This window comes from Symphalangus syndactylus, chromosome 6, assembly GCF_028878055.3.
Source record: "Symphalangus syndactylus isolate Jambi chromosome 6, NHGRI_mSymSyn1-v2.1_pri, whole genome shotgun sequence".
Lineage (NCBI taxonomy): Eukaryota > Metazoa > Chordata > Mammalia > Primates > Hylobatidae > Symphalangus > Symphalangus syndactylus.
In genome coordinates this window covers 9,620,274-9,635,389 of record NC_072428.2, presented here as the reverse complement: position 1 = coordinate 9,635,389, position 15,116 = coordinate 9,620,274, and the positions used below count along the sequence as shown (strand labels likewise).

General features: G+C 47.4%; 1 protein-coding gene across 5 annotated transcripts in view; it reads left to right on the top strand.

The window, feature by feature from the left end:
- Positions 1 to 15,116, top strand: part of CSTPP1 (centriolar satellite-associated tubulin polyglutamylase complex regulator 1) — a 225,786-nt gene that overhangs the window by 197,940 nt on the left and 12,730 nt on the right. For all 5 annotated transcript variants that reach the window (XM_063640964.1, XM_055281700.2, XM_055281701.1 and 2 more), the window contains one exon: positions 1,214 to 1,298. In XM_063640964.1, coding sequence (XP_063497034.1) covers positions 1,214 to 1,298 — 85 coding nt within the window. The remainder of the gene's footprint in view (positions 1 to 1,213; positions 1,299 to 15,116) is intronic.

Here is a 15,116-nt window from a genome sequence, read left to right as displayed (position 1 = left end):
TTGACGCTGAGTCTGTTCCTTTGGTGTTTCTGACTTTGGCAGTGTGGTTAGTCAAACTCTCTGTCCCCATCTTGAATTAAGCTTTGATGAAAAAGTACTAGGAATCCAGGCCTTTCCCTGGAGATTTGGGGTTTTTGTCTTGGAAAAGCATCAACCGAACTAACAGGGGCAGGAGATCTGGATTCCTGTGGCTTGGGCTAACTTAGGGCCAAAGAAACCAAGTGCCTATGATCATCATCTTCGTTCCCCAAATGTAGCCATGCCCTCTGGATTCCCTCCTCTCACTCATCCTCCTCCCAGTTAGGCAGGCTTCCGGGTGGATTGCTCTCACTTTAGCATTACCAGGCCCTTCCATATTCGAAATGCTTTGATATATGGTAATACTTACACATTCTTACTCCTTGGCTGATCTAAAATCTTTTGCCTTCAGTACATGCAGCAACAAACTAACTTAAGCATCAGTGTATTTCTTCTCCCTCAGGATCCTACAAATTTCTCTGAGATTCACCTCTCTGGGTTCTCTGCTGGACCACAGAGCCTCATCCTGGCTCACCTCTCCCAAAGCACAAAGCACTGCTTCTGTATATCAGGAATCATTTGGTTGCCTTGACTGTATATCTTGGACCTTTGTCTTGGCTTCCTATAATAGGATGACCAGATTTGTGTTCAGGCGTTCAAAAGAAGCCAGCCTGCTGCAGTACTGGATGACAGAGTAGTGAGGTCTGTGGGTTTCTATGCCATACTCTTCTCCCTACGCAGCAAGACTGTTTGCCTTAGTACTGCTTCCAGATATTCCGTGGATGGTCTTTGGGCATGTGGTGGGAAATGTTACCATGCCAGAGAATTTCAGCAGATTTAACTGGCTTTGAAATGACTTGTTCTTCCAGATTTTTATATACAAGGAAAACCAAACTAAAGGCTGATGAAGGTGCCTCTCTTGTTTGCTCTCTTCACCCGACCAGTTTTCATACCAGTGAAGCTCCTTTGGTCAAAATGTTGTAACTGGATGCCTCCCACCCTGGAAAAGCTTTGTAGAAATACTGATCTTAAAGTCTCACACCTGGCGGTTAGAGACCAGCATACCCTTAACACTGACTTGCTTTTAAAAGAACAGCTCTACCAAGACCAGGTCTGAAACTCATGAAATGAACAGAAAGAGGGCAGTGACTTGAAATGCAGAGACCTAATGTGTTCCTGTCCCTTTCCACTCCAGATCTGCTGACCATGAAAGAATATCACTGTTTGCTGCAATTACTGTGTCCTGATTTCCCGCTGGAGCTCACTCAGAAAGCAGCCAGGTACGTCTCCTGGACTCTTGAAACCAACTCAGCTCTCTGTGGGCCACTGCTTCCTAGAGAAACCTGAAGTGTATACAAGTGAAAAAAAGGAGCATTTAGGGAAGAAACTGGCAGTGGGAGAGGGGTCTATTTGGGATGTGCCCCAAAACATAATACATTCTGCATTTCCAAAGGGAAGCGAAATGATCCTTTGTGGTTTCTGTGGGGAGCCTCAGGGTCTGAAGATAGAGTTGGAGGGTGGTGAGATGAAGAGGCAGAAAAAGCCCAAACCCCTCCAATCCCCCCCACACACACACCCTAGAGGATATTCTGAGAAAAGAGGGGCTGCATTTGTGTGTTTTCACGCTACTGTAAAGATACTACCCAAGACTGGGTAATTTATGAAGAAAAGAGGCTTAATTGACTCACAGTTCCTCGTGGCCTCAGGAAACTTACAATCGTGGTGGAAGGCAAAGGGGAAGCAAGGACCTTTCTCACATGGTGACAGGAGAGAGAGGTACAGGCAGGGGAAATGTCAGACGCGTATAAAACCATCAAATATCTTGAGAACTCACTCACTAGCACAAGAACAGCATGGGGGAAACTGCCCATGTGATCCAATCACCTCCCACCAGGTCTCCCTCTCAACACCTGAGGATTACAACTCGGGTTGAGATTTAGGTGGGAACACAAAGCCTAACCAGATTAGGGGCAAGGGTTGGCAGTGACCTGTGATGAAGAGAGTTGAGGTTGGGGACCGGACGGGCATAAAGGTGATAAAGCCCCAGTTGAAGGAAAGGCACATTATATTATTTATGCCAGAAGAAGGTTTTCAAGATCAGTCCAGAACCAGGACTTGGCAGAAATAGTTAGAAGCCCCTAATTTCTGTTTTGGGTTTCACCATCATTCACAATTTTTAACCACATGAGGTAATTGGACTATGCCTCAGTTAACTTTTACTTACTTAACTCAAAACCTGAGCTAGGCCAGACACGGTGGCTCACGCCTGTAATCCCAGCACTTTGGGAGGCCAAGGCAGGCAGATCACCTGAAGCCAGGTATTCAAGACCAGCCTGGCCTACATGGTGAAACTCCATCTCTACTAAAAATGCAAAAAATTAGCCAGGCATGGTTGCGCTTGCCTGTAGTCCCAGCTGTTTGGGAGGTGGAGGCAAGAGAATTTGCTTGAACCCGGGAGGCAGAGGTTGCAGTGAGCAGAGATCGCGCCATTGCACTCTAGCCTGGGCGACAGAGCAAGACTCCATCTCAAAAAAAAAAAAAAAATACCTGAGCTAGGGTTGCAAATGGATGTGTAGCAAAAATCATGTTTATTGAAGAATGCCTACCTTCCCTAAATGATATTGAATGCATTTACCTTCATTGTTCTATTTAAATTTGTTTACCTTAACTATCTCACCTAATCCTTGTAAAAACTGTTACTTCCCTTTAAAATGATCCTTTGTGGTTTCTGTGGGGAGCCTCCGGCTCTGAAGACAGAGTTGGAGGGTGGTGAGAGTATTAGGCAAACAATAAAACACACACACAAATACATACCCACACTCCCACACACACCCCTAGAGGATATTCTGAGAAAAGAGGGGGCAAGGGTTGGCAGTGACTTGTGATGAAGAGGGTTGCAGTTGGAGACCAGAAGGGCATGAAAGCAGCTGGGCGCGGTAGCTCATGCCTGTAATCCCAGCACTTTGGGAGGCTGAGGTGGATGGATCACCTGAGGTCAGGAGTTCGAGACCAACCTGACCAACACGGTGAAACTCCGTCTCTGCTAAAAATACAAAAATTAGCCTGGCGTGGTGGCAGGCACCTGTAATCCCAGCTACTTGGGAGGCTGAGGCAGGAGAATCACTTGAACCTGGGAGGCAGAGGTTGCAGTGAGCCGATTGTGCTACTGCACTCCAGCATGGGGGACAGAGTGAGATTGGACCTCAAAAAAAAAAAAAAGGGAGCGTGAAAGTGATGAACCCCAGTTGAGGGAAGGTACTGTTACTGCTCACTTCACTGAAGTAGGAGCCGAGGCTCAGACGGGTGACAATGTTGTGCAAATATACTGATAGCTTGTAAGCAGCAGTGGCGGGACTGGAACCGCAGTCAGCCTGAATCCAGAGATGGGGGATCGGGAGCACAAGGAGTCTCCTCATGCCCCCACCTCCCTGTGTCATGGCGTCATTTCTGCTTTGTGGTTTGACCCACTGAAAACAAAGCTGCATTGGCTGCACTGCACCAAGAATCACCTCACTCCTTTTGAAACGTGCCAACCAGCTCCTCTGTTGACTTGGAAGATGGGAACTCCATTGCTCCCAGTGACAGACACCAACCTCATGGTGGAGCACGGTGTTTTGCAGCTAACAGCTCATGACCTACTTTTGCTGGTCATGTGCAAAACCTGTTTAGTGATCACACACGCAAAATTTTGTAGGTTTTTTTCTCCCTCATTATTCAGTGGATAATTTTCTTTCCTGATGGCAACTGGCCACTGGTAAAAGCCGCAGTTCAGGTTTTATCATTTTAATTTATCTGCTATCCAATGGAGATTTGGATATTTTTTTTCTTCACTGAAAAAAAAAAGTATAGGAGATTATCTCTTGTAATTTAAAAGCAGCCAAATGGAGTTAGCTTTAAATTTCCATGATCGTTCCCCTTTGGGCAGAAATCATTTTATTTAAAAAAAAATTTTTTGTTTGTTTGTTTTCTTTGAGACAGAATCTCACTCTGTCGCCCAGGCTGGAATGCAGTGATGCAATCTCAGCGGACTGCAGCCTTCACCCTACCTATCCCTGGGTTCAAGTGATTCTCCTGCCTCAGCCTCCTGAGTAGCTGGGATTATAGGTGTGCACACCATGCCTGGCTAATTTTTTTTTTTTTTTTTTTGTATTTTTAGTAGAGACAGGGTTTCACCATGTTGCCCAGGCTGGTCTCAAACTCCTGACCTCAAAAGATCTGCCCACCTAGGCCTTCTAAAGTGCTGAGATTACAGGTGTGAGCCACCACAGCCAGCCTGGGCCCAGATTGTTTTAAGGAATATTCAGCCCCAAAATCTGGGGAGATAAACTCAGCATCCTTAAAGACTGAACTTAAGGCCGGGCACGATGGCTCACGCTTGTAATCCCAGCACTTTGGGAGGCCAAGGCGGGTGGATCACGAGGTGAGGAGATCGAGACCATCCTGGCTAACATGGCGAAACCCCATCTCTACTAAAAATACAAAAAGATCAGCCGGGCGTGTTGGCGGGCGCCTGTAGTACCAGCTACTCAGGAGGCTGAGGCAGGAGAATGGTGTGAACCCACAACAACTATATCCTATATTCATTTGTTCATTTGTTTATTCATCAAATATTTCTTTTTAACAGCTTTTTGGGATACAATTCACATACCATACACTTCACTCATTTAAAGTATAAAATTCAGTGGCTTTTAATATATTTCCAGGGTTGTGCATCCATTACCACCGTCCATTTTGGAATGTTTTCATTACCCTAAAAAGAAATCCTACACCCCTTAGCCATCACTCTTCAGTCCCCACTCCACTGTTTTCCCCAACCCCAGGCAACCCCTAATCTACTTTCTGTCTCTACAGATTTATCCACTGGGCATTTCAAATAAGTAGAATTGAGGCCAGGCACAGTGGCTCACGCCTGTAATCCCAGCACTTGGGGAGGCCAAGTGGGGGGGATTGCTCAACATGGTGAAACCCCATCTCTACCAAAAATACAAAAACTTAGCCAGGCGTGGTGGTGTGCGTCTGTGGTCCCAATTACTTGGGAGGCTGAGGTGGGAGAATTGCTTGAGCCTGGGGGGCAGAGGTTGTAGTAAGCTGAGATTGTGCCACTGCACTCCAGCCTGGGCAACAGAGTGAGACTCTGTCTTTAAAAAAAAAAAAATCAAATAAGTAGAATTGTATATGTGGTCTTGGCCAGGCATAGTGGCTCACGCCTGTAATCCCAGCAGTTTGGGAGGCCAAGGTGGGTGGATCACGAGGTCAAGAGATTGAGACCATCCTGGCCAACGTGGTGAAGTCCCATCTCTACTAAAAACACAAAAATTAGCTGGGCGTGATGGCGCACGCCAGTAGTCCCAGCTGCTTGGGAGGCTGAGGCAGGAAAATCACTTGAACCCAGGAGGCGGAGGTTGCAGTGAGCCCAGATCGCGCCACTGCACTCCAGGCTGGTGACAGAGTGAGACTCCATCTCAAAAAAAAAAAAAAAAAAAAGTGTTTTTTTGTGACTAGTTTCATGTTTTAGGTTGGTGTAAAAGTAATTGTGGTTTTGCCATTATTTTCAATGGCAAAGACTGCAATTACTTTTCACCAACCTAATAGCACAGTGTTGGTTGTCGTGGTCCATCCGTCTCGCTGTATGTGTCAGTACTTCATTTCGCCAGATGTTTCTTGAGTGCTGAGTTTGTGCCGGGAGTTATTCTGCAAATGGGGATAGAGTCATGAATAAGATGTAGTTCCTGCCCCTCAAAGAACTTGATTTAGAAGGGGACTGCTTAGGTACTGGTCACTGGCTGCCACCACTCTGTGATGTATGACCTTGGTTTTGATCAATCACTCCAGAATACTGACCTCTTTTCCCTTTCCCGTGATGTGAGGGAGCTTATGAGAGTGAGCCTTCAATATGCATCTTAGCCCTCCCGCAGCCACAGCTTTGCATTTGCCCCGGCTGTCTCCTCAGACCCTTCCAAACAATCTGATACATGAAAGCACCACAAGATTTGAGTGTAGGTGGTAGAATCCTGTAAGAACCAAAAATTCTCAATACCAAGGTAGAATTGTACAGTTATTGATACCAAGGGGCTTCTGGAATGGTATTCCTCTATTTGCGGCTGGAAACTTACCCACTCCTCACCTAGAGGCCTGCTGTTTGACAGAAACCTCAGACCTTTCTATTTGAGCAGGAGGAAGCATCGTAGCCAGTCCATATCAATAGCAGTCTGAGGGAATTATGGGAATGGCAGTAACAACAGGAGGGCCAAGGGTAACCCACACAGCACTGGCTGCAGTTAGAGATGAATTCAGAATTAGGATAAATTTGTTTTCTCCCCGAGTATGAGCATCAAGCTTCTGTGTCAACCTTATCTCCTCCCAATGCCATGCTTTCCCCACTGTACTGCAGCTGGTGCATATGTAGAAATATTGTATGTACCCCAGAAAGCATCCCCTGATTTTGTAAACTATTCTCATTTTGTCCTGAAGGTCAGGGTCCCAGCTTCCCCACACACACACCTATGCATCTGATCAGAACTGCAAATGGAGGTGGTAGAGACTTCAAGGCAGTTACTATTGCTAGAAGAGGAACTGCCCTCTCCCATCTCACTGCCAGGCTTACTTTATTCAGGACACTGAAGTCTGGGGACGGGCTGCAGAAGCAGCTCCAGTCTGTGATGATGTGTGCGTAAAAGAATGTAATCCACAGGCAGCTGGAAGCCGGAGCCTGTTCAGGGGCATGGTGTCTCCACATGCGCCTGCCTTATGTGCTGCAAGCATCATGGCCAGGCCCTGGGGCAGCAGGTGTGAGCTGGAAAAACAGGAAAAGAAAAAGCAAACAGACTCCATGACAGCAGCCAAGCCAGAGATCCCCTCCACCTCACATATTCCTGCAGCAACTGGAGCAGTTCTTTTATCCCCAAATGATCACCACAGCATCTCCCGCTCCCCATCCTCCATGGACTGGAAGCTTTCTGGATGGTTAAGAGCATGCAGTTGGAACCAGACTTCTTGAGTTCAAATCCTGATTCCACAACATATTAGCTGTGCCCTTGAGAAAGGTATTTAATTTCTTTGAGCCTGTTTCCTCATTTGTAAAATGGGAATAATAATAGTTGTAATGATTGAAGAAGTATATGATGTGCTTAAAACGGTGGCTGGCACAGAGTAAACTTGTCATAATCATTAGAAGTTGTAATATTAACCTTGACCTAGAAGAACACAGGCCCCATGGCATTAGAAAGATCTAGTGTACATCCCACCTGTGCCCCATTAACTGGATGACCTTGAGGATATCCCTTAACTTCTCTGAGCCCTGTTTTTATATCTGTAAAATGGGGATGACAATAATAATAGTAACTAACTCATAGGGTGTTTGTAAGATTTCAGTAACACCAACAAAACCGTGAACATTGCTTACCACATTGTAGACATTAAATAAGTAATAATTTTTTTTTTTTTTTTTTAGATAAAGTCTTGCTCTGTTGCCCAGGCTGGAGTGCAGTGGCATGATCTTAGCTCGCTGCAACCTCCGCCTCCCGGGTTCAAGTGATTCTTATGGCTCAGCCTCCCAAGTAGCTAGGATTATAGATGCCTGCTTCCACACCTGGCTAATTTTTTGTATTTGTAGTAGAGACAGGGTTTCACCATGTTGGCCAGGCTGGTCTCGAACTCCTGACCTCAAGCGATCCACCTACCTCAGCCTCCCAAAATACTGGGATTACAGGCATGAGCCACCACGCCTGGCCAGTAGTAATTTCTTGCTGTTACAATTATGTTAGTATTATTAATAGTACCAGATTTTTTAAAAATGATATGTTCCTGGGTTTCCAAAGGCAATGCTTCCTGGCCTTTTTGCCTTCACAGCAATCAGAAAATAATACATAACAAAAATCTCCAGTAAAGACAAGACTTCTTGTGATTGGCCTGCAGGCTCTGGCCTCTTCCCAGCTGGGCCAAGGGGACCATCACACCTGTAAGTCATTTGAGGCCCAAGTGACAAAGGGTTGGGAAGCTCTGCTCCAAGGGTGAAGATTTAAAGCCCTGGTTCTCAAACTTGAGCATGCCTCAGAGTCACCTGCAGGGCTTGTTAAACCACACATGGCCGGACCACATCCCCAGAGTTCAGTAGGTTTAGGGCGGGGCTCAATAATTTATATTTCTAAAAAAATTCCCAGGTGATACTGATGATCTAGGAAACACACGTTGAGAACCACTGATTTAAAGTATTGCCTGCCTTTTTTTTTTTTTTTTTTTGAGATAGAGTCTTGCTCTGTCATCAGGCTGGAGTGCAGTGGCGTTATCTGAGCTCACTGCGACCTCCGCCTCCCAGGTTCAAGCGATTCTCTCGCCTCAGCCTCCCAAGTAGCTAGGACTACAGGCACGCACCACCACGCCTGGCTAATTTTTGTATTTTCAGTAGAGACTGGGTTTCACACTGTTGGCCAGGATGGTCCCAATCTCTTGACCTTATGATCTGCCTGCTTCAGCCTCCCAAAATGCTGGGATTACAGGCGTGGGCCACCGCACCCGGCTGTATTGCCTGCATTCTTATTCTGGGTGGGCATGGTGGCACACGCCTGTAATCCCAGCACTTTGGGAGGCCGAGGCAGGCGGATCACTTGAGGTCAGGAGTTCAAGACCAGCCTGGCCAACATGGTGAAACCCCGTCTCTACTAAAAAGAAACCCCATCTCTACTAAATACAAAAATTAGCCGGGTGGTGTGGCACACGCCTATAATCCCAGCTACTCAGGAGGCTGAAGCAGGAGAACTGCTTGAACCCAGGAGGCAGAGGCTGCAGTGAGCTGAGATCGCACCATTGCACTCCAGCCTGGGTGACATAGCAAGACTCTGTCCCCCCCAAAAAAATTATTTAAAAAATTTTATTATTTTTTGAAATGAGGTCTTGCTCTGTCACCCAGGCTGGAGCACACTGGTGGATTCATGGCTCGCTACAGCCTCAGACTCCTGGGCTCAAGTGATTTTCCCACCTCAGCCTCCTGAGTAGCTAGGACCATAGGCACATTCTACAAAGCCCAGCTAATTTTTTATTTTGTAGAGATGGGGGCAGTGAGCTTGCTGTGTTGCTCAGGCTGGTCTCGAACTCCTGGCCTCAGGTATTCCTCCCGCCTCAGCTTTCCATAAATTATTTTATTTTATTTTATTTTAAGATGGGGTCTTGCTGTGTTGTTGGGGCTGGACTCATACTCCTGGGCTCAGGCAATTTTCCTGCCTCAGCCTCCCAAGTAGCTGGGGCTACAGGTGCACATCACCACACCCAGCTAATAACTTTTTAATAAAGAATTCCTACAAATTGGCCGGGCACAGTGGCTCATGCCTGTAATCCCAGCACTTTGGGAGGCCAAGGCGGGTGGATCACCTGAAGTCAGGAGTTCGAGACCAGCCTGGTCAACATAGTGAAACCTCCTCTCTACTAAAAATACAAAAAAATTAGCCAGGCATGGTGGCGGGTGCCTGTAATTCCAGCTACTTGGGAGGCTGAGGCAGGAGAATCACTTGAACCTGGGAGGTGGAGATTGCAGTGAGCCGAAACCGTGCCATTGCACTCCAGCCTGGGCAACAAGAATGAAACCCTGTCTCAAAAAAGAAAAAAAAAAAAAAATTCCTACAAATCAATAAGAAAAAGATTAAGGATCTCAGTAGAAAAATAGTCCAAAGATATAAACAGGCAAGGCACAGAAGAACATTAGTAATAAACCTTTGAGCATATTTTCATGCCCACACTCCCTAGTAATCAGGAAACTCCCAATTCAATTGAGATACCACTTCATACCTATCAAATTGGCAAAAATTTTAAAGTCTCATAATACAAATATTGGTGAGGATGTGAAACAGTGGGAACTCTCATGAACTGTGTGTGGGAGTGTAAATTGTTACAATTACTTTTGGACAATTTATGCAAATTTTAAAAGCTCAAGAGCTACTCCTGGGAATAAGGAAACATGCAGTATTGTTTGTAATAGCCGCCATTGGAACAATCTGCATGTCCCTCTGCCGAAGGAAAGAATAAAGTGTGGCATATTCATACCATAGTTGTGGAATTCTTTCCAGCAGCTAAAATGAATAGCTATATATGCATCGATCCTGATGAATCTCAAAATATCAAAGTTACAGAATGACACAGAGTTTGAGAAAAAGCAAAACAAAGCTATATAATGTTTTCAGAACACAGACATTTGCATGAGTTAATTATAGTATAAAGACATGCAGAGGGGCCGGGCGCGGTGGCTCACGCTTGTAATCCCAGCACTTTGGGAGGCCGAGGCGGGCGGATCACGAGGTCAGGAGATCAAGGCCACGGTGAAACCCCGTCTCTACTAAAAATACAAAAAAATTAGCCGGGCGTGGTGGCGGGCGCCTGTAGTCCCAGCTACTCGGAGAGGCTGAGGCAGGAGAATGGCGTGAACCCGGGAGGCGGAGCTTGCAGTGAGCCGAGGTCGCGCCACTGCACTCCAGCCTGGGTGACAGAGCGAGACTCCGTCTCAAAAAAAAAAAAAAAAAAAAAAAAAAGACATGCAGAGGAATGCTAGACCCCCAAGTTTTAGTAAATCATGGTGATCCCCCCAGGAAGAAAGGTAGAAGATAGGATGAGGGAGGGGTGCACAGGTGGCTGAAATGGTATCTGTAATGCTGCATTTTACAAAGGTTTTAAAAACTGAAGCAAGGATAGTAAGACGTTATGGTCTGATAAAATTGGCTAGTGGGGACACAGGTGTTTGTTACGTTATTCTCTGTAGTTTTCTGAGGTTCTAAACATTTCCTTTAAATAAAAAATGATGGGGGGATTAGGTAGAGAGCAATGAGAGCAAAAAGCATTTCAGGGCAAGTAAGCGGCATGGAAAAGAAGCGAGGCTCTCACCAATGATGGCCTGGAGGAACCAAGAGAAGCCAGTAGGTCTGGAGTTTGAGGCATTTGAGGGCAGAGGGAGGGAAAGTGGGGCTTTACAGGCCATACATTGGGTTTGGGTCGTTATTCTAAGGTCTGTGGACCAGTTCACCCTTAGCTCTCAGGCTTCTTGGGAAGTTCCAGAGTAATGAGGCCTTCAGGCTGTCTGCAGGGAAGCAGCAGCACCTGGGCCAAAGCTTCCAGTCCTTCTGGGGGCAGCTGCTCTAACAAACACTCAGGCTGGGAGAAGGGAAAGGGGCAGCAGGAAGGCTTCATTACCACGAGACAGCACAGAGTCCACTCTTTCTTACCAGAAGTGGCTGCAGGTGGTCTCGGAACTGTGACTAGCGTCAGAGAGGCCTGTATTTGAATTATAGCTTTTTCGCTCCTAGTTTGTAACCTGCGTCAGGTTTCTTAATTCCTCTGAATGTCTGCGTTCTCCATAAAGATACTCACTGAATTGACCTCATAGGATTAATACGAGCAGCAAATGAACTTATGAGTGTGTAGTGCTGACAGAATAAGCCCTTAGTGAATATCACTATTATCATCATCATCATATTGTTTCCCACACCCTCTGGATCAAGCATCTTAGGCATTTCAGGGCAAGTAGGGTTTGGGGTACCCTGGAGGTGCAGGCTAGAGCCAGGGCAGAGCAATGACCTGGACACCCCATGCCACTTCAAGGGCCTAGGCTAGAGGCAGCTTGTGCAGCACGAGTGTGCCTCCAACACAGTCCAGAAGAGGAGCAACCCTCAGGAAATGGCCCAGGACACCTTCGTAGCAGCCTTTTTCCTCCCACCTGGAGAAGGTAACCAGACATCAGGTCATCGCTGCTTCTCTCATGGCCCTGACATTCAAACAAAAACCCTAGAGGTGCACTGTGAGCCCAAACAGACATGGGGACACCCTTCAGCCACCCCATGACTGACACCTTGACCTGGGGACACCCTTTAGCCACCCCATGACTGACGACTTGGGGACACCCTTCAGCCACCCCATGACTGACACCTTGACTTGGGGACACCCTTCAGCCACCACATGACTGACACTAGTCATGTGACCTCCTCAAAGAAGTCCAGTCATGGAAAGTGGCTCTTCTTTCTGGCTGTGGCTGAGGGCTGGCTTCCCCCAAAAGTAAACTGGAAACTAGATCGCTGGCTTCCGCCGGAGACCTCTGCCTGGTGGATGCTGGCAGCACGCACTTCCTCTGGGCCCTATTTTTATTTGCTCTTTTGGGCTCTCCCAGCACTTCAAGCCAGATAGAATATACTTACTGATTAGAGCCGGCGCTCATTCTGAGCACCTGTTAGACACTAGCGCATATAACATCATCATGCTGACTCTCCACCAGAATCCTGGAAAACAGGGACTATGATTACATCTTCTTCACAGATGAGGAAACTGAGGCTCAGAGGGAAACTGTCACTTGGCCAGTGAGTGGTGGAACTGGGACTTAATCCTGGGGTCAACTAATCCAGAACTTCAGGAAAACGGGTGCAGCCCATGCCACTAGACCAGGGAAACTGACCCTAATTAGGGGTGAATAGGAAGTTGGCAAGTCAGTAGGTTCAGGCTGGAAGCTGTTGCTTCCTTGGCACCCTTAGAACTCCCAGCCAGACTGCCTATCCCAGCTGCTGGAAGTCAGCAGGGGAGGGAGAAAGTGGCCAGTCTCTCAGACCAGCCACGTGCTCTTTCTCCACTCCAGTTGCCTGTCCTAGCCTCCACCCCACACATGGTTCTGCTCAGCACAGCCTGAACCAAAGTGCCTCTACTTCTCCCCCAGAGTCCCTCTCTCTAGCCCCGAGGCATGGCCCGAAAGGGTCCCTCCATGATCCAATAGATTTGTGCAGACTCTCACTGGCAGCAGCTCCCTGTTGGCTCCACTTCAAAGCAGGGGCGGCCGGGCACCTCCAGGTGTCAGAAGCAGCTGGCACGTTAGCAGAAGGCCTCTGGCAGGAAGGGGTGTTGAGCCAACTGCCAGCAACTGGAAAACAGCACATGGGGATGACCTCGTCTCCAAGAAGATTCTTTCCCGAGCCCTCTAGGAGTGGCAGTGAGCTTGAGTTCAGAAGGAAGGAGCTGTCTGTGGGGATAGAAGGGTTGCAGGCAAAGGCAAAGAGGCAAAGACACACCAGGAGCTTCCTGCTTGCCTTTTCCCACAGTTCTGCTGATTCCAAAGCAAGATGCAGATGCCCACAGCTAGAAAGATCCCATAGGCGGGTTAAAGACACAGATGCCTAGAACTTTCATGGTCTCAGCATTCATTTGGAGATGGACAGCACAGCATATGGTGTGATTAAAAGCAACTTTCAGTAAGTCTTCTGCAGCCATAGACCTCTGAACATCAAACTGTCCCCCCACTAGATTTAGCACTAACAGGAGGAGCTGTTAGTTCTGTCCACCCTTGGGACAACACTGTCAGAGCTGGAAGAAGCCCTTTGGGAAGTATGAGCCTTCAAACTTTTGCTTGAACATTTCTGGCAATACACATCTCATTCCTTTACAAATCAGCCACGATCCTAGAACTAAGCAGCTTGAAAACGTCTCTAGAGCCAAACTCTAGGCCCCCGTGGCATCTCCCCAAGAGGCAGTCCTTTCAGAGTTGGGTCTCAGCCTTCACTTCCTCCCTAGTCTTCGCTTCTAAGCAGAAGATCTAAATGCAGTCATTTATCCAGTATCCTGGTTTTTAGACTGTCCATCAGCCTGACCCTCTTCTCCAGGACTCTAGTTTACTCCCCTTAAACAGACTGTCCAGACCTGAAAGTAGTAGTATTTGAATGACAGCTCTTTTGCTCCTAGCTTGTAACCTTCGCCGAGTTTCTTAATCCCTCTGAATGTCTGCATTCTCCATAAAGATTCTAAGTATCTTTATGAGAGGGATTAAGAAACTACTCCAGGTGTCACCTGGCCAGAGGAAAAGGGGACCATGGCTTCTCTCACTCATTTGTTCATGCATTTCTTCATTCAACAGACATTGACTGAGTGCGACTATGTGCCAGACACCATATCAGAGTCAAGCCACAAGCAGGGAGACAGAGGTGTCACTTGGTAGATCTTATGTTCCCAGGACAAAGACAACAGTGTGAGGAGGTTGCCGAGAACTGCAGAAGCCAGTAGCAGGGGGGCCTATTCTAGGCTGGGTTAGAAAAGGTGCTTTCCTCTTTCCTCTTCCCCGAGGTGCTGTGGAGGCTTCAGCCTGAAGAATACGGAGATATCTGGTAGGGGAGGAGGAGGCATGGAGGGCAGGGAGCATCATGGGTAGAAGGGACAGGGGGCATTACGGCTAGAAGGGACAGGGAGCATCATGGCTAGAAGGGACAGGGGGCATTACGGCTAGAGGGACAGACTTGTCTGGAGGGCATGAGTAAGGACAGCTTCAGGGAAGACGGAAGGACTAGTGTGGCCAGAATGCAGTGGGGGAGTCAAGGGAAGCAGGAGGCAGATGGAGTGGGCTCACAGGCCAGATCCAAATGGGGGAACATGTCCTAAGGGCGATGGGAAGACTGTGAAGGTTTTTTTTTTTTTTTTTTTTTTTACATGGAGTCTCGCTCCGTCACCCAGGCTGGAGTGCAGTGGCGCAAGCTTGGCTCACTGACATGGCCACCTCCCAGGTTCAAGCGATTCTCCTCGAGTAGCTGGGATTACAGGCATAAGCCACTGTGCCTGGCCTCTGTGAAGGGTTTCCAACACAATGGTAAAATGGTCACATTCACATTTTAGGAAAATCTTTCTGACCACAGGATGGATACTCAATTAGAAGAAGGCTCACGCCTGTAATCCCAACACTTTGGGAGGCCTAGGTGGGCAGATCATGAGGTCAAGAGATCAAGACCATCCTGGCCAACATGGTGAAACCCCATCTCTACTAAAATACAAAAATAAGCTGGACATGCTGGCGCACGCCTGTAGTCCCAGCCACTCGGGAGGCTGAGGCAGGAGAATCGCTTGAACCTAGGGGGCGGTTGTTGCAGTGAGCCTAGATCAAGCCACTGCACTTCAGCCTGGCAACAGTGAGACTCTGTCTCAAAAAAAAAAAAAAGCAAGAGGAGTAGTTGCAGGGAAACTGGGTAGGAGGTCATGCCATCATCAAGAAAAGACAGGTGAAGGCTGGGGCTAGGATGGTGGCTATGGACCTGGAAGGAAGTAGATGGATTCAAGAGAAATTTCAGCAACAGCATTGATAGGACTTGGTGACTGGTTGATTG